This window comes from Sporobolomyces koalae, assembly GCF_050403365.1.
Source record: "Sporobolomyces koalae JCM15063 DNA, S_koalae_JCM15063T_v1_ctg32, whole genome shotgun sequence".
NCBI classification, from domain to species: domain Eukaryota; kingdom Fungi; phylum Basidiomycota; class Microbotryomycetes; order Sporidiobolales; family Sporidiobolaceae; genus Sporobolomyces; species Sporobolomyces koalae.
This window is the reverse complement of record NW_027481739.1, coordinates 110,924-135,612: the sequence shown is the minus strand read 5'-3', so window position 1 is coordinate 135,612 and position 24,689 is coordinate 110,924. Positions and strand designations below refer to the sequence as shown.

The window sequence follows — 24,689 nt, the reverse complement described above, 5'->3', positions numbered from 1 at the left end:
ATAATATTCTGAGACACCTCTCATCGCTTCATTACTCGTCTTGAACCGTATCCATAATGCTCGGACGCTCTCGTGGATGGATTCTGGGCAGCAGAGCATACTCGGCCGCATCGAAAGCACGTCGAACGAGACCTGCGATCACGTTCCCCTCGACCGATGCAACTCCATCTACCACGACCCCATCATCTGCGTCAGAGCAACTCCCAACGGCCAGATCGACACCGACAAACCTCGGGACTCCTGGTTCTTCGACCCTGGTCCGGCCCGATTCGCAAAGGGTGAGAGAACCTCCATTGGTCGAGCAAGCGAGAAAGAAATCAGTCAAGCAGCGCAACGTATTCGAGTCGTACCTCGGTGAGAATCCGACCCCAATCTGTACCCGCTCCCTCCTCTCGGACTCACTCTGGAATCTTCCCCGCTCGAGCCAGTGTTGAGTTGGAAGACGCGACTGTATTTCTGGCTCGTGATCGCAGGAGTCGCCACGGCAGGACTCTACGGAGGCGATTACTTGCTACCAGAGACGGAAGAAGAGAAGATCGCACAAGGTCTGCAAGATTCAACTACCCGAGTAGAACAACCTAAATAGACACCGCCAATCTTGTGGAGACCCCCCTCCCTCGAGGTCCAGCAACGTCCAATGCAGCGCTACCACGGGAACGTACTCTGAGCGATCCTCAAGGGCCGCGCGCGCGACCGGCCATCAAAGTCCATGTGGTTCGAACGACTTGACCGAGCAAGGCATATCCGACGATTCAACCACCTCGGATCCCGGAAATCACGATCGCTGGCGCGCAATCAATCTCTGTCTCTCTCTCCAGCTTGTCAAGACGAGCTTGTATCGAACTGGGAGGATCATAAGAGCTGTGCAAAGTGTCCTTTTGTTACATTTTAATCGAGAAAATCGATCTATTCCAAGGACGAGAATCCTTTGAACCAATCCTTCTGCTTGCCACACTTCTCGTTCGTGCACCCGGGACACCGGAGTCCAAGTTGTGCCGAGACGTGTCGACCCGATTTGAGATGGTCCGCAGCGATGTCGGCGATCGCCTTGATAAAGTACGGCGAATCATTGAGAGACTCGACTCGCTTGACTCCCGTCATACCCAACTGTATCAAGTGACACGCGTCAGTCAGTTGCTCGTCCGATATACTTCCAGAGTTTAGACTTGCCTCTTTTGCCTCTTCGAGGTACTCGAGATCGAGTTCGTACAGCGTCTCGATGTGATCACTCGTGAACGCTACCGGGATCAACAAGAGGTCGTTGTATTGCTTCTTGGCGTATCCTTTGATCGCATCGGAAGTTTGAGGTCCGAGCCATGCCGAAGGTCCCACCTGGGACTGCCACACGAGTCGGTACGGGTTGCGGTTCCCTAACCGTTGCATGATCGCCGAGACGGATGCTCCCACTTCGGCCGGGTACGGGTCGCCTCGATTCACGACCGACATCGGGAGCGAGTGCGCCGAGAACAACAGGACGACTTGGTCACGCGTTTCGGCGGGATACGTGGCGAGCGACGCTTCAATATTACGTGCGACAGCCTACGTCGGAAAGAAAGCGCTTAGTCGCCTTGCGCAGCCTTTATATGAGAGACGAGCAGGGGAAAAGCACGCACGTCGACGAAACCTGGATTCACACCCCACCGATCGATGACACTCCACTCGATGTCCTGCTCCTGACCCTTCTCGACGAGATGCTGCGTCTGCTTCCACATCTCGTTCAAACTGCTTCCAGTCGTCGAACAACTGTACTGTGGGTACTGAGTGAACGCGACCGCCCTCGTGACTCCGTCCCGCTTCATCTCGTCCAAGCACGTTTCGGTGAGCGGGTTTGCGTAGCGGAACGCGATGTACGCTTTGTGCGGTGCGGTTTCCGGCGACATCTCGTCGAGCAGTTTGACCATGCCTTCTCCCTGGACTCGGGTCCACTTCAAGATCGGAGATCCTCCACCAATGTCTGCGTACTGTTTCTCGATCTTGGGTGTGCGTCTCTTTGCGATCAGCGGTGCGAGCGTCGATTGGAATGGGAGCGGGATCAGATCGCCGTCGTGAAAGAGTCGGGACAGGAAGTCTCCAGTTTCAGGAACCTGATGAGTATCAAGGATGTACACAGGTGAGTACGTGAAGCTGAACTGAGGTCTGCCAAGCAGGGCTTGTTGTGCGCGAGCACGAGATGAAGGTGATGTTTAATGAACTTACGGTGCTCGGACCACCCATGTTCATCATTACGATGGCTAAATACCATAGTAGATGCACGAATTGAGACATAGAGGCGAGGGTGGATCGGGATCGGCGGATTTTGTCGAGTTGACATGAGCAAGTCAGCGGAGATAGAGTTTGTAGCTGCCCAAGTCAGCTAGAATTCCACAGAGCGATTGATCAAGTCCAGCTGTCGTACCGGTAGGACTGTGAGCGACGAGATGATCAAAGTCAGAGACCGTCATCGGGTTTCTGAGAGAATGATCGGATGCTGTCCGAAGCTCTTACGGTTTGCCCACATGCGCTGCCGCAGTGGCGAGCGAGCGGTTTGCTTGTTTGATCGCCTTGATGGGTCCCGATCGCGCTGCCATGTCGAGATGAGAGTGAGGCAAGAGCGCTGCTGCACGCCGAAAGTTACTTTAGAATTCGCCGATCGGGGGCTCGGCTCACCTGCGACGAATCGCAGCGCAGCGAATTTATCGATTTATCTCCTCTCCGTGTTTTTTCGATATAGCGAGCGTGTACCTTTGGATGACGCTCACATATGTACACGACAGAAACAAGTAAGCCCCCTGACGCTGCAGCTCAACTTCGAGCTCTTAGATCACGTGCAGGTCCGCGCGCATACAAGTTTTCGCGAAATTGTTTTGACAACTCGCTGTGGGCGATGATCGCTTTCCCTTACAATGAGGGTCCGCCTTTCACCGGGACAGCTCGCCTTTTTCTCGTGTGGGAATTGAACCGCAAGCTCGTTCTCTCTCGGAAGAAAGCTGTCGTAGCTGCGACACTCCGTGTAATTTGCAGGCTAGTTCCAGCTATGCCTTGTCTTGTCGAGAATCTCGTTGACGCAGCTGTTCCTCCACCTCGGCAACCGCTCCTTGCAAATCCTGTATGTGGATCGAACCGAAAGCAAAAACGGGTCAGTCCGGAATTGCAACTAAAGAGGCCTTTTCCGATCCTGGCTGTAGAGCAAGCGTACCTCTGCCGACGGGTCAAACTGCAGACCGAGCAGGTATGCCTCTCTCGCTTCCTCAAGCCGGCCCATAGCTTGCATCGCTTTGCCTTTCCTGAAATGTCCCTTGATCCACGGTCGTTTGAGCTGGATCACTGCCTCGGCATCGACCAGCGCGTTGACAAATTCTCCCGCTCCTAAATACGCCGCACTCCGGTTGCACAACGCCAATGCGAGTTCGTCTCGAGCGTACACGTTGGCCTCGAATACGGGTCTCCCTGCGGCCATCTCTGCCGACATGCTGTACAACTTGATCGCGTCCTGATACGCCTTGTTCTTGAACGCGGCGTTACCCGCCTCCTTGGCCTGAGCGACTTTCATGCTCCGGTCGTTCGGCACCGCTTGGGGAGGTGGAGGAAACACGACGTTCGGGTTCGATGCTGTCAGGAGGATGCGAGCGAGCTGATTCACGTGCTTGAGATCATCCTGCGCGAATGCAGCTGGGGGCGCGCCTTTGTAGTTGATCGGAGACGGACACAGTGGGGTCGGATCGATCGCGAGGGGGACTAGTGTCAGGAGATCGTCCGAGACTGGTGGTGGAGGCGCGGCCATGCTTGCAGACTGTCTGTACTGAGGTACTGCCGAAGTGGATGCCGATAGGAATGGCCAGACGAATCCTTCGGCGCTGGGGACGCGCGCCGGAACGTCGCGCTCTCGCTTGATCTCTGTCACGCGTGTCATTCACAGAACCTTGTGCAGTTCGACGCTCTTCACTGCCGCTCAATCCTACAGGATATTATCTCGGCGACTTGTGCGACCCGGCCTCGCGGCATGCGGCTTGTTGCTCTGCCGTGCCCCGAATGTTGCTGTGCGCACGCAGGCATACCTTGAAGCTCGCGTGTCTGTCTGAGCGCTGCCTCATGATTGCTTATGGGAGTGTGCAATAGATCATAGCACCGTGTCGAGCGATCATGAGTGCCAGGGCAACATTGGGCGAATATGCCTCTTTGGCCTTACGAGTGGCGACTCGTGCAATCACGCGATCACTGCCTACGCTAGTATGAGGGCTACGACGAGAGTTGTTTACAATAGCAGGTGAGGCGCACTAAGAGCAAGTTCGGTCCCCACCCGCAGCGTTCTTTTCTCTCGCACGAGGCAACTGGCGAAAACCGCTCACCTCTCAGCCCCACTCGATCGATTCCAACGCCGACGGAGGGAATATGGCTAGCTCTCTACTGAACGCGATGGCGTCCTCGCACAGCTGTCGAGGGCTGCTTCTCTCCTCTATTCCTTTCACGGCTCTCGCGCCCCAAGTAGCTCAAACCTCTTGCGGAAGTCTGCACACCCAGAATACCCTTGCCCTTATCTCGCCGTCCCAGATCGCGAAGATCCCTCTCTCTCGCACCTTGCCCCTCGTGGTGCTCGCTCGTCTACGTTGCCTTCGCTCGACCACTCCGCTCGGACCATGTCGATTTACTCGCATCCTTCGGTCGTCGACATTCCGCCTCCCAAGCCTCACCTTCATCCTGTCGCGGCATCCTCCTGCGCATTCTCTCCTTTCGATCTTGACGATTCGCCATTCCTGGCCTCGTCACCCGAGTCGAGCTTTCACCCATCGCATCCGCGACTCAGGGCAATAGTCGAGTCTCGCTGGGGTCAATCAACGTCGCAAAATCAAGGTACGACAGACCAGCGTGTAGCTCAAGTAGGATTGGCGGCCGACTTTGAAGCGAGGTGGAAGAGGATGTGAAACCGAGGTTCGGACGAGGCTGAAGCATCTGAGTTCGCCTGTCTCGTCCTCCGATCAATACCCTATCTCTTCGTGTGATATCCCTCTGCATATATTGCGTTGTAACACTCTCTCGTATACTGTACATTTCAACCGTGGGATCACCTGGTCGGCAAGCAATTTCCCTGTTATTATGGCGCTGGTGCGACCGCCTCATGAATGAAAACCTAGCCGTGTGATGCGACGCTGTACCTGTCTGTAGTCCTGTGAACGATCAAGAGAGGTCACGGGTGCGAATCACCAAGAGTCAAGCGGGAAATTTGAGAAGGCGAAAATGTCCCCGCCAACTGTACGGCCTGCTGGTGAGACCGTGAGCGCAGATACTGCCAGGCTCGAGTAAACCTGTCCGTGATCCTCCGGACAACGCTCTGGTAGGACATCAAGAGCAGGCAAGACGCGACCACCCAAGCCTTACCCGGCTTCCCGTCAAGCGGAGTACTCGTGATCGCGGCAAAAGAAGAAAATTAGCCTGCACGTGAGCAGCGTGTAAAATGGCGGCGCGCAGTCTAAAAACAGATCACGCGCGTACAGGCGCTCCGAGCCGCTCGAGCATGGTCATACAGTACGAGGGTGGCGACCGATCAAGATGCAGAGCACAATATGAGCAGCTCGGAGGATCAACGAGCAAGATCTGGGTTATCGAGACAAGATTTCCCAGTAGAGCGGGGGCCGGGGTATGGGGGGGCCAAAACAGAGGGCAAAGAAATTCTTCGAAGTGTTTGCCGCGCTTCATCTCTCCCCAGTCCATTCCCGAACTCTATCATTCGAACTCCTGCCCACACGTCCAAGGCAGATCTTAAGCATATGGCTACAACCGAACCTCGAGCCCTGTCCGGCTCTAGCTCGCAGGCTTCACTCGCCCGTAACTCGTCCGCCAACGGCGCGAAGGAGAAGCACTTCTCGCACGCCCAGATCAACGAGGTGACCAAGCAGGAACAGAATCAGTGCGTACTTGGACACTTTTTGCGACACTTCGGTCATATCAGACTAGGGAGATATTGGGGGATTTGGATTGGGCTTTGAAGGGCGCGGCTATATCAGTTATCGCGATACTACCCCTACGGTCTCGAATGGTTCCTTCGAGGGGGGTTCACATCAAGCGAAGAATCTTTCTGCGATACTTTCCGTCGTCGACGCGCTTACACAGGCGTAGCAGAGATCTACGTGAACCGCGCTGACCTTGTCGCTTTGGCCTGCCGGCGAAAACAGTGGTCAACTCAAGGACTTCTCGATGCTTGCCATGATTGGTCTCGTGAGTTGTATATAGGTTGTCGGGCAGAGATTGATTCGCGCTGATCCGCTTCCGAGTCATCTCTTTGCAGGCATACGCGATCCTGAACTCTTGGGTCGCCATGGCCGCTTCGCTCTCGCTGTCTCTTCCTTCGGGAGGACCTGTCGCCACGTGAGTCGGCAGCGACGAGATTATGACTGAGCTTGTTACTGACTTGCTATCTCGCGAGGGAACAGTCTTTGGGGACTGGTCGTTTCGTTCCTTGGAAACCTCGCAACGGCTGCATCTCTCGCTGAGATTGCACACGTCTACCCGACTTCAGGAGGTCCTTACCACTGGTCTGCTATCTTGGCTCCTGCTGGAGCAGCCAACTACATCAGTTGGATCACGGGTAGGCCTTTTCCAGATGATCTCGTCTGTTTGTTCGCTGACTGATCCCGTCGGCATGTCTCAGGTTGGTTCGCCATTGCCGGATGGACCGCTCTTGTCGCCACCACTGGCAGTCTCGCCGGTGAACTCATCCTCGGAGCCTACTCGCTTGCACACCCTGGCTTCGAGTCCCAGCCTTACCAGACTTTCATCATTTACATCAGCTACATTATCCGTAAGCAGACCTGATCAGCCAAATCTTCTCGGTTGCGGGAAGGTAATAGCAACTGACCGGATCATCTGCTTCCTAGTCGCCATGTTCATCAACTTGTTTGGCTCGCGCCTCCTTCCTATGATCAACAGTGCCGCCATCATCTGGTCTTTGTCTGGAGCAGCTCTCGTCATCATTGTGACCCTCGCGACTGCCTCGCCAAACTACCAGAGCGCCGACTTCGTTTTCCGAACTTACCTCAACGAGTCGGGATGGAACAGTGAGCACGTTTCCCTGCAGATCCGGCATGCGTGTTCATCTTTAGCTGATACACTGTCTGTTCAGACGGTGTTGCGTGGATCCTCGGACTCCTTCAGGTAAGTAGCTGATTGTTCAGCTTGGGCCTCCCCTGTTCTCGCTGACATGTATCTTGCGTGCGCTCGTAGTCCTCTTTCGGTCTCATTGGCATCGACAGTCTCAGTCACGTGAGCCTGCTCCGTCTTCCACCCACAGGAGATCGTTTCATTGACAGACAATTCCCTTGTCTTGTAGATGGTCGAGGAGATTCCGCAGCCTCATATCAACATCCCGAAGGCCATGATCTGGGCCGTCTGCATCGGCGCCTCGTCCTCGTTCGTCGTCCTCATGGTTCTCCTCTTCGTCATGAACGACTACGACGCGGTCGTATCGTCTGAGGCTGGCGCGCTTCTCGAGATCCTCTATCAGGCTACTGGCAACACTGCTGGCGCCATCTGCCTCCAGGTCTTCCCGATCGTCGCAATGGAGGTAAGACCGTATCCCCCGGTTCCTTCCTGCCATTTGAGAGCAGATCGCTCACGACTTTCGTTATTCCTCCAGTTCGCAGCCCAAGGTATCCTCTGTGCCGCCTCGAGGATGACACACTCGTTCGCGCGTGACCACGGAATCCCCTTCTCGAAGTTCTTCTCCCGATCGAACCGCAAAACGGGTGTGCCCGACCGAGTCGTCATCCTCACGACGGTGCTTTGCATTATCTTCGGCTGCATCTACCTCGGTAGTTCCTCCGCTCTCAACGCCATCCTGTCGTCATCGGTCGTCTTCCTCAACGTCAGCTGTAAGTCTTAAGCAACTCAACAAGCTCGCCCCATCTGAGACGTGCTGATAGCGCATGCCTTTCAATGACAGACTGTATTCCCATCGCCCTTCTCATCTGTCGAGGACGTCACCTCCTCGAACCGGAAAGCTTCCCCATCCGTACCTGGAGTCGTAAGGCTCTCCTTGTGATATCGCTTAGGCAAAGCCAACGAACTAACTTTGGAACTATAATAGTTGGACCGTTCCTCGGTCCCCTGTGCAACATTGTCGCTCTCGCGTTCACCGCGTTCACGACTGTCTTCTTCGTCTTCCCTCCCGTTCGCCCGGTGACCGGTTCCAACATGAACTGTAAGCTCTTGCTCTACGCTGGCAAATTGGCATTCTGCTAACTATTTCTTCTATCTCAAACGGCAGACGCGATCGCTGTCTTTGGCTTCGTCTTCATTGTTTCTGCCATCACCTGGTTCCTCCAGGGCCGCAAAAACTTCTCTGGCCCGCGTGATCTTGGCACTCGTGCGTGAATCTCCGTGTAAGCCTTACTCTGGGCCTTCATAGCTAACTTCTACTGCATCCTTTTCCGTTTCGATAGTCCTCGAGCTCGCCAGGGCCGAAGTCGAGCGTGGTGAAGTGCGACCGACCCGATCTCGACGAAACAGTCAAGACCGATCTCGCGCTACGAGCCGCGACCGCTCTCGCATCCGTGCAGGCGAGATTGTCGAAGAGCCCAAAAATGTATAAGGATCTCTCGTTCGAGTCCCGCATTCCTGCATCCGTCCCGAAGGAATGACTAGGAAGCTCAGTGTCCTCATTGTCATGCGTAAAAGTTAATACATGGAAAGTTAGAAGTAATCTACCACTTTGTTACGAAGTATAGACCGTGCAATTTGAGAGCACGAAAATCGTTAGCTGCACAAGGGTCGGTAGAGAGGGATAGACTTCAACGTTTGATCAATTCTGATCAGCCAAGACGCGGACAGCGTGCTGGGGACATGAAGATGATGAATCTGAATGAAGGCACATATTAATATTTGGCCGCGGGATTTCGGAATTCATCATCATCTTGACCCCTTTCCTTGCAGACTGACGTTTCGCTGCGTCCGATTCTTCCATCGTCAGCATGCCAAAGCCTCAAGTCGACTATTCAATCTACTACGTCACAGGCCGACCACTCCTGCCGGCAGCTCCAGCCTGGTACGAGGGTCCGGTTGGAGATTGGTACCTCCACCATCTCGACCTCGCCCTTCAAGGCGGAGTCACGATCGTGCAGATCAGAGAGAAAGATGTCGACGGTGCCGAGTTCTACGAAGTCGCACGGCGGAGTAAAGAGGTCTGTGACCGAGTGAGTTGTCCCTTTCCATCGAAATCCTTTCTTGACTCGTCCAGAAGAGTCGCAAGCTGAGGAAATCGACTGGTAAATACCCACAGTACGATGTCCCATTGCTGATCAATGATCGGCTAGACATTGCCGTTCTCCTGTCATGCGGACTTCACGTCGGCCAGGACGATCTTCCGGCAACGCTCGCACGCCGATTGCTCGGACCGGATGCCATCCTCGGAGTCAGCGTCAACACTCCCGCAGAGCTCCAGATAGTGCTCGACGAAGGAGTTGCCGACTATGTGGGAATCGGTCCGTGCTTCGGTACTCAGACGAAGAAGAACCTCAATCCGATCATGGGTCCGCGTGGGGTACGAGATGTGCTCGAAGTGCTCGGGAGCAGTCCAGTAAAGGCAGTCGTCATTGGTGAGTCCTATCCTTCAGATAAAAGCGATATCGGCAGGATCCGGCAAATTCCGGTAGTTTTTGCTGTGCAGGCGGAATCACCTCGGAAACGATCGCCAACGTCTCGAGCCAAACACCGGCTCCCCTCAAGTCCGGGGGTTATCGTACTCTCGATGGTCTAGCCGTCGTATCATCGATCGCTGCGTCTTCAGATCCGAAGGAAGCAGCACAGGAGCTGCAGCAGCTGTGGAAAAAACAGGGGCCGTTCAAGCATCTTTCGGGCGGGGTTGATCGATCGGCAGACACCTTGATTGCCGAGAGTGCGGCTATGCTAGAGATGCTCAGGAAGGATGAAAAGAGACCGCTGGTGCATCATATCACGGTGAGCTTGCGCGATATCTTTATTGGATAGATCAGGACACACTGCTGATGCCGTCCTTCAAAACCATCTATCAGAATCAAGTCGTGATGAACGATTGTGCCAACCTGACTCTCGCTTTGGGTGGCTCTCCGCTGATGTCGTCCTCGCCGGACGAGGCCGCAGCGCTTTCCAAGCTCATCTCGTGTCTCCTTCTGAACCTCGGCACAATCTCGGAAGCGCAGATCGCGACGCAGAAGATCGCCGCAGCTGCAGCGAAGCGGAATGGCAAGATGGTAGTCTTTGATCCGGTTGGAGTCGGCGCGACAGAGTACCGCAAGAAGTCTGCTAGCGGTGAGCTTGATCTGCGCCTCTGTCTCGTGAAAAATCGCTAAAGCCACTCAGTTCTTGCTTGTTTTTCACAGACCTGCTGAATGCATGCCATGTTTCGATCATCAAAGGCAATGCTGGTCAGGCGCGCTCTCTACGCTGCCACTTTTGAAGCACGTACTGACACTATCTCCCTCGTTTACCTCTGCAGGAGAAATTGGTGCACTCGCAGGATCTTCCGAAGTACAAGCGAGAGGAGTCGATTCCGTCGGTAAAGGGTTCCGAGATCCTGCCACCATCGTCAAGTCCTTGGCCCGTCGAGAGAGTAAGCGTTCTGTATTCGTCGTCTAACGCAGAAGGGCAGCATACTGAACATGCTATATCCAGAACTCGTTGTCGCGATGTCTGGTGAAACAGATTACGTTTCTGACGGGGTCACGACATATGCGATTGACAACGGCAGTCATTGGCAAGGCCAAATTACGGGATCCGGATGTATGGCAACGTCGTGAGTGTTGCCCTGCTATGTGCCCCGAGAGCCTCTCATTGACAATTCTATGCCGAGAACAAGATCGGTCGCAGTGTTTGCAGGTCTCGCACAGGAGAGCGGCGCGCTCGGTGCAGCAGTCGCTGGGTGAGAGCTGCCGTTGTTACCTCGAAACGTCCTCACGAAGCGTTGACTCGATCTACTGTGCTTGACAGACTCCTCGCGATCAATGTGGCAGCCGAACTCGCCGAAACTCGCGCGGACGTCCAGGGGCCAAACAGTTTCCGAGCAGCGCTGATCGACGCGGTGTACAACCTCGAGCCAGACGATCTCCGAAAGCGTGCCAAACTTCGAAAACTCTAGGATGGCTTGCGTATTTTATGATTTCGCGATCGGAAAGATCTACCCTTGGAATGCGAGACCAAACTTCTCGACTTCGACTCCGCCGTAACTGCCTTCCCGCTGAACCTCGATGAAGGGCAATTTCTTGTCTGTCGGAGTCGAGCAGTTCGCACAGGCCTTGTCTTTCCTTGACAGCGTGTCGACACATGTGGCGCTATGATCGGTCAAAGGGCAAAAAGTCAGTATTCGGAAGTGGAAAGCGCGAGCCGGGAGAGACGCACCACAGAAGATCTCCGCACGCTTTGAGGACTGTTCGAGCGACCACATTCAGCAAATAGACACTGAAATTCGTCACAGGGAAACATGAAGGCATACCGTAAGACTTGACATTGTTTGTTATGGATTTGCGACAACAAGGGCAGATGATCGCGGCGTTCTCTGTCGATTTCTTGTCTGCTTGCTCAGTGACAAGCTTGACAGCCGTAAGGCTCTTCAGACTAGAAACCATATTGGGTCATGAGCTCTACTCGACTGGCGAGGGACGATGAAACTCACCTGAGCGGGTGAGGCGGTTTGGAAGCTTGACACAGCGTTTGCAGCTTGACATCGAGGACAGCTTCCGGTTTTGCGCTTGGCGTCAAGGAAGGCTGTGAGATAGTGCCAGGCGATGAGCGATCTTTTATCGGCGAGAAACAGAGAAAGAGAGGAGGATTACCAGCCAATAATTCGTCAGTTTGCTCTTGCGCACTTCAGCCATTTCTTTAGCCATCCTCTTTGCCGCCTCGTCGATCGCCTCGTTCGTGAGCCGATCGATCTCGTCCTCGTCCAGCTCGAATGCACGTTTCGTGCCTCGCGAGTTGCCGTCCTTGTCCTGTCCCGTGGCCGAGGTCTTGCCCTCGGCCGCTTTGCTGCCGAGTCCGGTCTGTGCCGTTTCAAACTCTTTCAGGACTCGTTCCCTTGCGGTCGCTCTCGCGTCTGCCATCTCCTGTTCAGACTCGGCTCTCATGCGTTCGAGGAGGATCGTCTGCCGCTTGATGTCTCGCTTCTGCTCGAGCAAGTTTGACACGACGCATTCCTGTCCATTTGTTCCGAGTGAACACGATGAGTTATGTCTCTTGATCGAGTCGAGACGGGAAGGCTTAGCAGACCTGGCAGTACATGTGGCCCGAGGTGCAGATGCGAGGTTCGATCGCTCGGCGCAGACACAGTGAGCAGGCATCAAAGTCCTGGAGACGCCATGTGGTCTGTCGTCAGCATGACCGACTGGACAATGAGCAGTCAAGACCAGCGAGACTCGCCTTGAACGAGTCACGACCCAGGATGGCCTTTTTCGAGCCCGAAGCCTCTTTGGCCTTCTCGCGTTCGGCTGCAGTGAGTGAAGCGCGCGTGTGTGCGTGCAAAGCGTGGCGTCCCATCGGTCAATGGTGAGCGAGATCAAGCGATGTGGTTGAAGCTGTCGAACAGGCAGGCTGGCGAGAGATGCGTCTGGCGAAAGTTTGGCAGAGATATAAAGACTGTAGGTGCCGCTGACCGCTGTCGAGTCGGTCAAAGGGTGACAGAGTGGTGCGAAGTGGTGCTGCGGTCTCCGCTGCTGTGACTTGATCGTTTCGCTTTCCCCCTCCCCACCGCCTGTCCCTCGGTCCATTTTACAGCATGACCAGCTTCGTGCGAGAGCTCGGCCTGCACTACTTCAGCGAGTCACATTCGACCCGAGATGTCGTGCTCCTGCTCTTCTCGCGTTACGTTCGGATGATCGGGTGAGCTCCGAGCACCGCTGCAACTCCTTCGCGCAAGCTGACTAGATCTCATTGTGACGAGCAAGCTTTGGCGTCGTCGCTCCCGTCTTAATCCTGTACCTGCGCGCTCTCGACGTGAGCGAGCGTCTCGTCGGCCTCTTCCTGTCGCTCACCCTCCTCGGCGACGTCCTGCTCTCGCTCGGGGTCACCTGGACCGCTGATCACATCGGAAGACGCCGCATGCTCGCGCTCGGAAGCATTCTCATGGGAGGAGCTGGCGTGAGTCGGCTGCTTCCGCTTCGCATTCCCCCCAAAGCTCGTCAATTGCAAATACCGACGCTTTGCTCCGTGTTTCGGTCTCGATTTAGCTCGTGTTCTGCTTGTCGTCGTCGTATGTCTACCTCTTGCTCGCTGCCGTGATTGGTATCATTTCTCGTATGTCGTCCAAGCTCGTTTTGGTCCTCGACGACCCCATGCTCAAACTCGCATGTTCAGCTTCTGGCAACGAAATCGGACCGTTCTCGGCTCTCGAGCAGTCGATGCTGTCTCAACTCACCACTCCTCAAGGTCGAGTCTCGCTCCTAGTCTGGTACCAGGTACTCGGTTTCCTGGGCGTCGCGACCGGCAATGGACTCGCGGGCGTCATTGTCAGCACACTCGAGCGACATGGCAAGTCGACTGTCGAGGCATACCGGGCCGTCTTTGTGACGTACTCGGTCGTCGCCGCGATAAAACTAGTCTTGTCTTTCTCGCTGACGACGCACACCGAAGTCGAGCATCCACCGGTCGCCGATTCCAGATCAGACACTTCGATTCGAGCCGGATCCGAACGTCAACCGCTGCTCCGCGACCAACAGACACCCGAGGCTACCAGATCGGTCGAGGCATCCCTCCTCGACCCTCCCGAGCTCCCGGCACCTCCTCCAGGACTACCCATCGGCCGCCTCGTCGCACTCGCCGCCATCTTCTCTCTTGACTCGTTCGCATCTTCGCTCATTCCCCTGTCGTTCATTTCGTACTATTTCAAAAAGGACTTTGGAGCAACCGTCGAGACCATCACCAGAACATTCTCGACGACCGCCATCATCAGCTGCATCTCGCACTTGTTTGCTTACCAAATCTCGAAAAGGGCTGGCATCATTGTGAGTCAAGCTCTTTACCCCGGAACGAGCGGCGTCATGCTTATGAGAGAAACTTGTGAACAGGGTACCATGGTCGGAACTCACAGTGCGTGCGTTACATTGGGCTTCTACAAGCTCAAGCTGACTCTGTGTGAGCTTGCAGTGCCTGCTCAACTCTTGACCATGTCGCTCGCGTTCGCGCCTTCGTTGCCTGCCGTACTCGGCATCTTCATCGCCCGCTCTTGTATCGCTTCCATGGACGCGAGTGTCCGCGGCGCGTTCCTGTCGGCCGTCGTGCCTCAGGCTTCGAGGACTCGGTTCCTCGGAATCATCAACGTGTGCAAGACGCTCGCTTCAGCTCCGGGACCTACTTTGAGTGGACAACTTGCGAGTTCCGGAAACCTGAGGTTCTCGTTCGTGATCACGGCGAGTATCAAATTATTCTGTAAGCATAAATTATCATCACTCCCAGCGCTTTCTAATGGCACAACGACTAATCGCTATCTATTGAAAAGACGATGTGTGCCTTTGGTTTGGCTTCAGATACGCCAAGCTCGAACATTGAATATTCTGCTGCAATGGCTGCGCTCAAAACCCCTTCAAGGCCTCGTTTGCTAGCTCACCGCAGAGACAGGCTATTGTGGCTCCGAAATCGACCGGCTTTTACTGAGCTTCGTCAGAAGCGCGATAACAGAACCGATATACGCAATGCCTTCAATCGCACATCTTCTTTTCCGTCTTCTTCTTCGTCAAATAGGCGTCATGCAGAACCGTGCACAGCGTCATTGCGGCGTCTGGCCGACTCATCCGCCGCCCCGCCCGAGACAGGACCGAGGTCGACGCCCGGACCGGCCGACACGACAGGAGCTTCGAAGCACGACCCTTGTTGTAGTAGAGGGCCCCCGCAATCGTGCCCGCTTCCAATCGCTTCTTCGTCTGCTCCCATTACAGAACTCGACGCGATCTTTCGACGCTCAGTGGCGTCCCAGAGCCCGGATCATGCGTTTCCTGACGATCGTGTACCGCGAGGTTGGCCTCCAGCACCTGGTCTCGAGTTCTTCACCTCGAGATCTCTTCATTCTCATCGCAAGCCGTTTCATAAGATTGCTGGGGTGCGTGTTACTCTCGATGACTTTACGATCGGCTGTTGTTATTGTTCATTCGTTGACAACATCTTGTTCCTTTCTCCCTCTGCTTAAAATCGATGCTGTGCTCAGCTTCGGCGCTGTCGCACCGATCCTGGTCATCTTCCTACAGGAGCAACTTGGGTTCTCAAAATCTCGAGTTGGGCTGTTCCTCTCGCTGACCCTCTTCGGGGATGTTACGCTCTCGTTATTGATCTCGTGGGTGGCCGACTCGTTTGGTCGTCGACGGGTACTCGCTCTGGGTTCGGTCCTCATGGCAATTAGCGGTGTGAGTCGAGTTTCCTTTCATTGAGATTTTCCGATTGGCACGAATGACGCGGTTGTGCTTGAGCAGATTGTGTTTACTGTTTCGAGCAACTATGTTGTCTTGCTGGTTAGCGCCATCTTGGGCGTCATCAGTCCGAGTGGGAATGAATGCGGTGTGAGCGACTTTTGACCGCTTCTCGAGTGCGTGCGACGCGGCTCAAGCTTGATGCCGTATTCCTTTCACAGCCGTTCTCTTCCATCGAGGTTACAATGATCGCGGATCTCGTGCCACCGACAGATCGAGTCTACGGTGAGCAAAGCAATGGTCGCGTTGCTTTGGTCAGGGAGCTGATCAGGTTCAGGATCCGATCAGTTTTGGCATGGTACCAAATCTTTGGTTTTATCGGTCTCGCCTTTGGATCGGTCTTGTCAGGATCGATCATTTCAAAGCTCGAACTTGAGCGAACGACTTTGGAAAGCTACAGGGCAATTTTCGCCTTGTACTCGGTCCTCGCCGTGATCAAGATCGCTCTCTGCATCTCGCTGTCATCGCTATCAGAGGGCGCTAGCGCTGAATCGAAAAAGACAGAACTCTGTAGAGATGGTGGTGAGGTCGAACCCGAGCTCGCAGAAACCGCGGAGGACTGCGAACGTCTTCCATTGCTCGCGAACGCCAATCCGAAACCACCACGAGCACGTGATGACATCAAGATTCCAATCCGCCCCAAGAGGGATTCAACTCAAGAGTCTTCGGATTGTCCACTCGGACGACTCGGATTCACCTGTCTACTATTCTCGATCGACTCTTTCGCGTCCTCACTCATTCCTGGTGCGCAGAGATCTTCGTTGCTTGCAGGACAGCTCGCTGACGCTGTATGACTCCCTCCGACAGCTTCGTATGTCTCGCTGTACCTCAAATCGGTATTCGTCGCCTCAATCGCGACGATTACAAAAGTCCTGGCGGCATCCGCACTCGGCGCCGTGTTGACCTCTTTGTGCGCCGGCGCACTGAGCAAGCGTGCTGGTGTCGTGTTCGCCATGACGAGCTTTCACAGTAAGTCAAACGCAGTCTTCGCTGTTCTGGTATTTTCTTTTTGGGCGTACCCAGTTGATGCTTCGTGGCTTTTCATGACAGTTCCAGCGCAGTTCATGACGGCGGCAATGGCGATTGCACCAAACATCGAAACAGGTTCTGCGCTGTATATCGCTCGTACCTGCTTCTCTTCGCTCGACAGCAGTGTCAGGGTAAACCGCCTACACCGAGCTTGTTCCCTCGAGGAGAGACAAATCCAAATTGACCCGAACTTTCCTTTTCTAACGATCCAGGGTGCTTTCTTGTCCGCTATGGTCCCTGCAACATCTCGCACCAGGTTCCTGGCAGGTGAGTCTTGCAGAGGAATTGGAGTTTGCCTCATTGTCACTTGAGCTCATTCTTCGATTCTGTCCCAAAACATGACATGAAAAGTCAACGACGTTTGTCGCCAACTCGCGGCTGGTCTCGGACCGTTCGTGACGGGCAGATTGGTCAAGATTGATCGATTGCCGCTCGCGTTCGTGATCAGCGGAGCGATCAAAATTTTGGGTATGTTGTCGATCTCCAAGAAAAACCTTGGTTCTATTGTCGCAACAAACTGACCTTTCGCCTTTCCTTCGATGGGCTTGTATGATCAATCAGCCGATATCGGACTGCTACTAGGTTTCTCTGCAACCAAGTTTGAACACTGATACCTCAGCAGGCCTTTTGGGTTTTTGTTTTTCTCTTCTTCTTTCCTCTCGTCGATTATTTCTCGTTCTTTCTTTATCGCTCATTTTCCTCTGTTCTGAATATTGAGCCCGATCTGTATTGGCTTTTCTGAATTATAATGGCAGTTCTCTCCATTGCTCTCTCCATCTCTGGCCTAGCGCAGTGAATTCCTGAATTGAACAGTTTCCCAAATATCACGAGCAAAGTACCAAAAAATCCACGCAGGAGAAGGACCAGCATTCTTTTTTTCTAAGGAGTGCAACGACCGGTCCAGCGGGGGTATAGCGAGCATTCTCGAACGGTGTGACGGTTGAGGAGCCAAGCGAGGAGACGTTCGAGTCCGAGTCCGTAACCTCCGTGAGGCGAAGTTCCATACTTGCGTTGGTCGGTGAACCAGTAGCTGTGAAAGAATTCCGGTCATCAGCATCTCGAGACCAAACTGCGAGAGAGTGAGAGAACGTACTAGGGTTCGGGACTGATACCTTCCCGTTCGTAAGCGGCAAGGAGTTCATCGAGATCGTTGATGCGCATCGAACCGCCGACAATCTCTCCGACGTTGGGCATGAGCAAATCGACCGACTCGGTGTAACCTTCGTCTCCCGGGATACGACTCATGTAGAACGATTTCTAAACCCGAGAAAGAGGGCGAACGATTACCAAGTCAGAAGCGAGGTCACATGCAACCGGGGGGAAGAACGAAAATGAAAACTCACAATCTCGCGAGGGAAGTTGATGAGGAAGATGGGTCTTCCGATCATGTCGGTCATCTTGCGCTCTGCCGCTTCGGCAATGTCATCTCCAACCTGATGAGGACCGTCGACACCAGTCTCTTCGTCGGGTCGAGTGATATTGTGCTCGTTGAGCCATTTGATCGCGTCGCGGTAGTCCATGCGCATGAACGGGCGCGAAGGAGCTTCGAACTTTTTGCCTTCAGGATGTCCGGCCCAAAGTTGGTCGATCAAGGCCTTGATTTTCGGGTTGGCGAGAACACGCTCAATGGTTTGGCAGATCTGGGCAAGAGAGGGCAAGTCATCAGCAAAGGATGGGGGGGAAGAGAGAAGCGAGCTTGGAAGCAAGACTCACGAGCTCTTCAATGTGCTCGAGCAATTCGTTAAAGTCGATGAAGGCAAGTTCACCCTCGATGTGAGTGTACTCGCTCAAGTGTCGCCTCGTGTGACTCTTCTCGGCACGGAACGATTCTTGCACGCAGAAGACGTCACCGAGACTCGGCAAGCACGTCTCGAGGTACAGTTGCGACGACTGAGTCAAGTAGGCCTGTTCGCCGTAATAGTCGAATCCGAACAAGGTCGCACCACCTTCGACTTGGGTTTGGACCATGCACGGAGGAGTCACTTCGAGCAAGTTGAGGTTCGCGTACGACTCGCGGAACGAGGACAAGAGGGCGGATCGAACCTTGAGGACGGCCGAAGCGTTCTCACCACGGATCACGAGGTGACGCGAGTCGGCCAGGAGCGAAGCATCGGTTTCCTGTCAAGTTGATCGCGCGGTGATTGGCTTTAGGAAACCAGACTACAGATATAGTGAAAAGCTGTTACTGACCTCGCTGACTTTGTTGAGGAACGCCTCGTCGCCTCCAGGAGCCTTGCCGACAACCTTGAACCAGTCGGCCGACAGTTCGTGGTTGTCGGGAGCGGTCTTGCCTTCGGGAAGCTGGTTGATCTCTCCCGTGATTTGGACGGTCGACTCGAGGGTGAGAGTCAGGGCGTCGTAGGTTTGCGACTGTCGAATCGGAAGGTGAGTGCACTGTTTGCGATGTAGGAACGAGCAAGATGAAAAGCGGGAAGAAACTGACGAGACGACCCGAGAGAACGCATTGGAGGTATCCAGTACCATCTCGCAAGATGACAAAAGTCATTCCACCTTGCTGCCTCAATCGGTGCACCCATCCAAACACCCTCACGCGCTTGCCACGTTGCTCGACCGCTTGACGAATCTTGATTTTCTGAGCCGGGGAGGTAGGTTCATCCAACACGATCGATTTCGCCTCTTCGAGTTTCTTCTGTTCGGCGAGACGTTTCTGTTCACCTTCCTGTTGTTCCCGTTTCTTGAGTTCCTCTTGTTTCGCGAGTTTGTTCTTGTGTTGAGTCAACAGCTTGGCGGCCTTCTTCTTGGCGGAAGCGGTCATGTCTTGGTACACAGCTGCCCCTTCCCCTTCTTTCGGAGTCGTCTTGACTTGAACGGGGATCGCATCCGAGTCCCGAGCGATGAACGCGCCGAGGACGGTCTTGTACGGCTTTGCAGTCGTACCGTCTCCCGCCTGATCATCTCCAGTCGCCTCGTCGACGTACACAGCGTCTGATATCAAAGTACCGCATATCATGTGTCAGCACAGCGTGCACGGGTGCGGAGAGAGATTCGAGATCCAAGTCGAGGGTTTGGCGCGAGATAACATGGAGAACTCACCGGCGGGAGCAGTCGAGATGGAGACAGCAGCAGCAGCTTGAGAAAGCGCTTCGACCACCTGGTCTTTCGTCTTGCTCAAGAATTCCGTCATTCGAGTTGGATGAAGGAGAAGAGATTCGACTTCTCGGGCCGCCGGAACTTTCTAATCGCGATCTCTACTGTAATTTCCGAGAGAATCTGTTTGCTTGTCCAAACTACTACAGCAAGATTATAGCGTTCCTCTCGTATCGCAGTGAATAATCCATCATGAAACAAGGCTGAGACAGGATTGAGAAAGACAAGCGAAACACCAGGCTTAGGTGATCAACAGGAAAATCACAGCGGAACCGGGAGAGAACACAAAAAAGAAGAGCTCAGGAGATGAAAGAACGAATGGGAAGAAGGGGGGAGCTTGTTGCGGGAGAAACGCGAGAGACGGGGGCATGCGGGAAGACACGAGAGAGAGGGGGTATCGTGATCATTCTGGTCGACAACAAAAAAAGGCCAGAGGGTCGTGCGAGCGAGAGAGAGACAAAGATGCGGTATTGGATCCTTCAACCGGCTTTGAAAAGCAGCTGTTTTCAAGAGCCGATCAGAAAAGTCAGCAGAATGACTCTGCATACGAAGAAAAGAAAAGGTCAAGGAGCCCTTACGATCGCGATATTGCCTAGGTAAAAGTACAGGAAATGGTTCGTCTCGTGTGTGCAGAACGAACCGAACGACTTGCCAGCAACGACGTGCCAAGTCGGTCCATACTTTTTGTCAAAATCTCGCTTGATGTACGCGGCAATCTGAAGTCGTACATCTTGCTTCAGGACAAAGAGAACACGATGATAAAGGATAGGGTTCGAGTCGTGAGCTCACGTCTTTCTCGATCTGATGTTGCGACATGGCTTCCTGTGCAGATTGAATCGCCACTTGTTGCATCTGTTTGGCAAACACAAACACTCGGCTTAGTCGAGCATTCATTCCTCGAGGAGAAGAGACGAGGGTCATTGAACTTTGGAGGAGCTCACCTCTTCTGCCATGTCTGCCGACTTGATGATCGGCTATTTCGGAGGACACCAATTCAGCGTCAAGTACGCATGGACCATAGCGATGCGCAAGTAGTTGGACAGAAGGGAAACACTCGATACCGTCAGCGAAATCGTCACCCGTCACACACGCGAGAAGACGAACCTGTGGCGGTACTGCGATCCCATTCGGTTGTTGTTGTTGTTCCGCCATCTCGCAGTATTCAAATCCTCGAGGGAGAGAGATGGAGAGAGGTTGTGGGCAACCAAGTTGAACGATTCGTCCGTCGCTCCGACGAACAATGTCAACTTGTCTACATTTCACTTTTCGACATCTCAAACTTCGAGAGCGAGCTGCACAAGATCTCGACAAGCTTGAGGATCAAATACATCTCGCGACAAGCGTTATTCACTTGTTCTTTCGTCGGTTTCCAAATGCGACATTCCATTGAGAGCCTACATCTGACACGTTGACTCGTGAGGACAGGGGAAGCGGATATGGTGGAATCCGCGATCAGGAAGAGGGAGCAATTAACAATCGCGAGAGAGAAAAAGCAAGTGATGAAAATAAATGGTAGGCATATGTAGCGTTGTTGCCAGTAGTTGGGTCCAGAAAGAGTTTCTAAACAATGTGCAAGCGGAATCGATCGAGGAGAGAACGAAGAGGCGGGTATTTCGGATGAATGGTAACGAGCATGAACAAGGTGCAATAACGAAGAGGGAGAGAGATAAGAGAAGAAAATCCGTGGCGTCAAGCAGTTTGGTGGCGTGAACAATGTACATCTTGCAAAGGAATACGGCGAACGAGTGAAACGAGTGGCAGTCCGTTGGTTGGGGCGAAAGCGAACGAGAACGTTTCCGCGAGCGATCAGCCGGAACCCATACCCCAACTGCTCAAGGTCTGTGAAACAAGAGCCGAATGTCAGCTGTCCGATTCACTCGTATCAGTACCATATCCGGGACCAACTCACCCTGGCGCAAGTTTCTCTCAAGTGTTGAGCCTTTTCAGAGTCCCACATGGCGACAGACAAAAACTCTCGCCCATAGTGCATACACGCTTCCTGATGGAATTTGCCATACAACCTCGAAGAGATTGAAGTCTGTAGTCACGAGATGAAACGAACGAGTCAGGTTCATCAGTTGTGGCAAAGAGATCTCAAAAAAGCGATGTGACAACTCACGCGCAATTTGTCGGCGGGGTCCTGCTTGTCCGATTCAGGGCGCTTCTCGACCGGTTCAAGCGTGTACACCCATTCGTCCGGCAACACCCACAGTTCGGCTCCGGTGAGGTACATTTGGTACACGCACGCGGCACGAACATCGTCGAACCTCTCGGTGCACCACGGTTGACCCGCCTTGCTGACGACGACGTGGGGCGAGTAGTGCAGGTCGTAATCGATCACCTTGTACACTTCTTTGCCTCCTCCAACGCGGCCATCGACGCCGAGTCCGAGCCCTCCGCCTGCGGTAGGCTCGTCTTGCAATTTCGGGTCGAGCGAGCTCTTCCTCCACAGGTACCAGTTTGTCGGTCCATGGTTCATGTCCCATCGTTTGTCGAACAGGCACAGGGTCGCAGAAGTTGGCGTGTCTGGAGAAGGGATTCGCGTGTTGACCAATTGAACGAGTTGTTGTTTCCTCGCAGGCCATTCGGGAGGTTGCAATGGCAACGTCTCGTACAACGTGCGCACGTACTCTTGCGCGACCACATCGAATTCGGTTTGCCCAACTCCCGAAAACGGATCGATCACCGCCAGTTCTTCCTCAGTTCCGGTCGAAAGTTTCGTTTGGATTTGGTGAATGGACGGAATCGGATTCGTTTCAGGATCGGCAGTCGGGTCACGAATGAATGCAAACGCGGGGACGACGACCGCGTCTCCCTTGTCGAGTACGAGTTTGCGAATTGCGGGCGTCGTCAATTTGCGCCTCAACCCACCACTCGGGATCAACCTCGCATCGCCAGCCAAGAACACGACTTGAGTTTTCGCAAAGAATCGCGCGAGGTTCAGATGGTAGTTGTGAGCGGCAGGGTTCTTGATCATTCTCTCGCGCGTCTTGTTGAGCGTACGTTCCGACATGGAAGGTGGAGTGCCGATCAAGTGAAAGTCGACAAAGGTTTTGACTAGCGTGTCGGAATCTCGTAACCGCTCGATCCGGCTTAACAAGATCGCGCGCGAATCCGTGTCGAATCGCGAATGAGCCGTTTCGAATACGAGAGATACCGGACCTCGCCAGGTACGCAGGAACGCTGGGAGGCTGTCGAGCCACGCTGGGTTCGAGTAGAGGCATGCCGTGACCTCGTCACTTGTCGGTTTCGCAGCTGCGTGAAAGGCGAACCTGTTGCAGAACAGTCCCATGATGAGATCGAAATCTTGACCGAACACTGTCACGAGAGGCGAGGAACTCACGGCACAATTTCGTCATGTAGATCCCAATGCACTTTTTCATGCATTTTCGAGAAGCGGTAAGTGTGCGAGAACGGGGTGAGTGGATTCTGACTCGGATCGAGTGCCGCCAAATCTGTAACGGGATCTGTTGTTTCCGAATCAAAGTGATCAGTCTATAGAGATGTGAAAAGTCGGGAGGAGCAAGAGAGACAGACGATCAGGGTGCCCGATCCTCCTAATCATGCCCCAGTCTTCCGGATCAGGCTGATCCACTACGCTGGCCTGTCCCGCCTGGTGGTGAGTCCACCCGAGGTCGATTCCAGCTTTCTGACCCAAGCCATCGGCGTACTGTCTCATGAGCTGCCACCCTTCCTGACCTCGTTTCGATTCGAGTCTCGCCCGGATCGAGTCTTGGTTCGAGGGCGACAGCATCCCGATCGAGAGTTCTATCGTGAAGAACGTGACGGCGAAGAGGAGGTAGAACAACGTGATGTATCGAACGACAGCAGGGTATCGTTTCGTACTGTTCGTCGAACCCGTAGAGGAGGACGATCCCATCTGAAGGAGTGAAGCCTTTGACGCGGCCGACGTCAGATTCGGATTCGGCGAATGCGGCATTCGAGTGAGCGAGGATGGGCCCGCCGAAGACGACCCTGAAGAAGAGGAAGCAGAAGAAGATGTAGAGAAAATGGGCGCGAGGAAGATGGCGAGGATCATGTTTGGAATGGCGAGGATTTTGGACCCGACTCCGACTTCGTCTGCAGGCCCTCTACTCGATTTCGCCCCCTGCCGCACGTCCTCGTCGTGACCTTTCTCATGCGAATTCGGGACTCCCCAATCGTACGTCCTCCACCCTCTCGGTCCTGCTGAAGTAGCGGGCGAGAACGCGGTAATGTCGTTCTTGGGGGTTTGGTACGGTGCGCCATGGTTCGAGATGGACGAAGTTGCAGGAGGACATGCCGAAGTGAGGGATTGTTGTCGACTGTGAATGTCTGATCCACTCGAGCGCGTTCGTTCCATCGAGGACGAACCCATGATCGTGTTGTACGAAGGCGGTCGCGACATGGGGACTGAACCAGCCGACGATGTAGCCGATGCCGCGGTCGACATGTTGTAGCTCGCGTGATGCGGCGAGTATGGACGGGCCGAGGAAGAGGAGATTGAAGGAGGAGCGGCATGGGCAGGAGACGGTAACGGCGAGTTGGACGAGAAGGAAGGTGAAGGCTGGGGAGAACCGGTAAAGATCTGTAGCGGGGAAGGGGTCGCGCCCGTGCTCGTTGTGACGGTGCTCAATTGAGGTAACCGAGTCTGTCTCGAGGCCGTAATCGTTGAACTCGAAGAAGCGGCGTCTGCACCCGCCGCGAGGAAGAATCGATCGGTTTCTGCCTGGTCTTGATCGGCGACAGATTCGGACCGACTCGAGAGGCTGTTCTGATGATCTTCGAGCATCAAGCCAAGTCCGATCTCGGACGCGGACAAGCTGTCGTCGCGTGGTCCAGGCGAAGTTGAAGCGGCAGAAGATTGCGAAGGCGAGATTTGAGAACCCGTCGTCGCGATTGACAAGGGTAGTTGTCGAGTCGTGAGAGACAACTTGCGCGCACGCAGGCCCGTGCCGGCGCTCGTGTCGGATGAGGACGAGGTGCGAGGGGGAAGCGGTGCGTGCGAGTTGGTCGACATGCGTGCAACTTTCCCGCAGAGGAGCCTTGTCTCTTTAGATCGTCGCTATCTGGAGTGATATGCAAGGGTGTCGAAAGAGCGGACGGAGAGGAGTGTGGGACAATCGCTGAACACGGAGCACGATGCCGCGCGAGGTCAGTCGGCTGCTGCGAGTCCTTCGG

General features: G+C 54.3%; 11 protein-coding genes across 11 annotated transcripts; 5 read left to right on the top strand and 6 right to left on the bottom strand.

Annotated features, from left to right (window-relative positions):
• Positions 1-56: 56 nt before the first annotated feature.
• JCM15063_004355 (uncharacterized protein) lies at positions 57-586 on the top strand (the record flags this gene model as incomplete). The annotated part of the gene is made up of 2 exons (XM_076680137.1): positions 57-354; positions 429-586. The coding sequence occupies 2 exons, from the start codon at positions 57-59 to the stop codon at positions 584-586; spliced, it is 456 nt and encodes a 151-aa protein (XP_076532770.1).
• Positions 587-906: 320 nt separating this feature from the next.
• HEM15 (ferrochelatase HEM15) lies at positions 907-2,567 on the bottom strand (the record flags this gene model as incomplete). The annotated part of the gene is made up of 6 exons (XM_076680136.1): positions 907-1,107; positions 1,171-1,539; positions 1,614-2,084; positions 2,197-2,231; positions 2,396-2,403; positions 2,485-2,567. 6 exons carry the CDS (start codon positions 2,565-2,567, stop codon positions 907-909), a joined length of 1,167 nt encoding a protein of 388 aa, XP_076532769.1.
• Positions 2,568-3,011: 444 nt separating this feature from the next.
• JCM15063_004353 (uncharacterized protein) lies at positions 3,012-3,760 on the bottom strand (the record flags this gene model as incomplete). Its single annotated transcript, XM_076680135.1, has 2 exons — positions 3,012-3,083; positions 3,176-3,760. The coding sequence occupies 2 exons, from the start codon at positions 3,758-3,760 to the stop codon at positions 3,012-3,014; spliced, it is 657 nt and encodes a 218-aa protein (XP_076532768.1).
• A 1,981-nt stretch (positions 3,761-5,741) lies between these two features.
• Positions 5,742-8,560, top strand: JCM15063_004352 (uncharacterized protein; the record flags this gene model as incomplete). The annotated part of the gene is made up of 14 exons (XM_076680134.1): positions 5,742-5,881; positions 6,147-6,189; positions 6,260-6,339; positions 6,405-6,559; positions 6,623-6,772; positions 6,849-7,028; positions 7,094-7,125; positions 7,195-7,233; positions 7,301-7,534; positions 7,607-7,841; positions 7,913-7,993; positions 8,057-8,170; positions 8,237-8,335; positions 8,412-8,560. The coding sequence occupies 14 exons, from the start codon at positions 5,742-5,744 to the stop codon at positions 8,558-8,560; spliced, it is 1,731 nt and encodes a 576-aa protein (XP_076532767.1).
• A 379-nt stretch (positions 8,561-8,939) lies between these two features.
• Positions 8,940-11,080, top strand: THI6 (bifunctional hydroxyethylthiazole kinase/thiamine-phosphate diphosphorylase; the record flags this gene model as incomplete). The annotated part of the gene is made up of 9 exons (XM_076680133.1): positions 8,940-9,161; positions 9,248-9,563; positions 9,635-9,924; positions 9,999-10,254; positions 10,326-10,370; positions 10,442-10,555; positions 10,618-10,738; positions 10,802-10,864; positions 10,933-11,080. The coding sequence occupies 9 exons, from the start codon at positions 8,940-8,942 to the stop codon at positions 11,078-11,080; spliced, it is 1,575 nt and encodes a 524-aa protein (XP_076532766.1).
• Positions 11,081-11,119: 39 nt separating this feature from the next.
• JCM15063_004350 (uncharacterized protein) lies at positions 11,120-12,474 on the bottom strand (the record flags this gene model as incomplete). The annotated part of the gene is made up of 7 exons (XM_076680132.1): positions 11,120-11,273; positions 11,341-11,368; positions 11,435-11,556; positions 11,615-11,706; positions 11,775-12,134; positions 12,208-12,285; positions 12,358-12,474. The coding sequence occupies 7 exons, from the start codon at positions 12,472-12,474 to the stop codon at positions 11,120-11,122; spliced, it is 951 nt and encodes a 316-aa protein (XP_076532765.1).
• Positions 12,475-12,712: 238 nt separating this feature from the next.
• Positions 12,713-14,481, top strand: JCM15063_004349 (uncharacterized protein; the record flags this gene model as incomplete). Its single annotated transcript, XM_076680131.1, has 6 exons — positions 12,713-12,816; positions 12,882-13,074; positions 13,164-13,937; positions 14,001-14,022; positions 14,080-14,361; positions 14,432-14,481. 6 exons carry the CDS (start codon positions 12,713-12,715, stop codon positions 14,479-14,481), a joined length of 1,425 nt encoding a protein of 474 aa, XP_076532764.1.
• A 434-nt stretch (positions 14,482-14,915) lies between these two features.
• On the top strand, positions 14,916-17,032 carry JCM15063_004348 (uncharacterized protein; the record flags this gene model as incomplete). The annotated part of the gene is made up of 10 exons (XM_076680130.1): positions 14,916-15,028; positions 15,134-15,329; positions 15,396-15,482; positions 15,554-15,617; positions 15,681-16,136; positions 16,200-16,361; positions 16,443-16,552; positions 16,634-16,688; positions 16,773-16,889; positions 16,983-17,032. 10 exons carry the CDS (start codon positions 14,916-14,918, stop codon positions 17,030-17,032), a joined length of 1,410 nt encoding a protein of 469 aa, XP_076532763.1.
• Positions 17,033-17,300: 268 nt separating this feature from the next.
• DED81 (asparagine--tRNA ligase DED81) lies at positions 17,301-19,566 on the bottom strand (the record flags this gene model as incomplete). The annotated part of the gene is made up of 7 exons (XM_076680129.1): positions 17,301-17,451; positions 17,515-17,678; positions 17,765-18,061; positions 18,135-18,539; positions 18,612-18,791; positions 18,865-19,367; positions 19,476-19,566. The coding sequence occupies 7 exons, from the start codon at positions 19,564-19,566 to the stop codon at positions 17,301-17,303; spliced, it is 1,791 nt and encodes a 596-aa protein (XP_076532762.1).
• Positions 19,567-20,008: 442 nt separating this feature from the next.
• Positions 20,009-20,681, bottom strand: DYN2 (dynein light chain; the record flags this gene model as incomplete). The annotated part of the gene is made up of 5 exons (XM_076680128.1): positions 20,009-20,029; positions 20,108-20,245; positions 20,319-20,381; positions 20,471-20,503; positions 20,634-20,681. The coding sequence occupies 5 exons, from the start codon at positions 20,679-20,681 to the stop codon at positions 20,009-20,011; spliced, it is 303 nt and encodes a 100-aa protein (XP_076532761.1).
• A 654-nt stretch (positions 20,682-21,335) lies between these two features.
• JCM15063_004345 (uncharacterized protein) lies at positions 21,336-24,528 on the bottom strand (the record flags this gene model as incomplete). Its single annotated transcript, XM_076680127.1, has 5 exons — positions 21,336-21,368; positions 21,439-21,567; positions 21,649-22,801; positions 22,873-22,996; positions 23,067-24,528. 5 exons carry the CDS (start codon positions 24,526-24,528, stop codon positions 21,336-21,338), a joined length of 2,901 nt encoding a protein of 966 aa, XP_076532760.1.
• Positions 24,529-24,689: the final 161 nt, after the last annotated feature.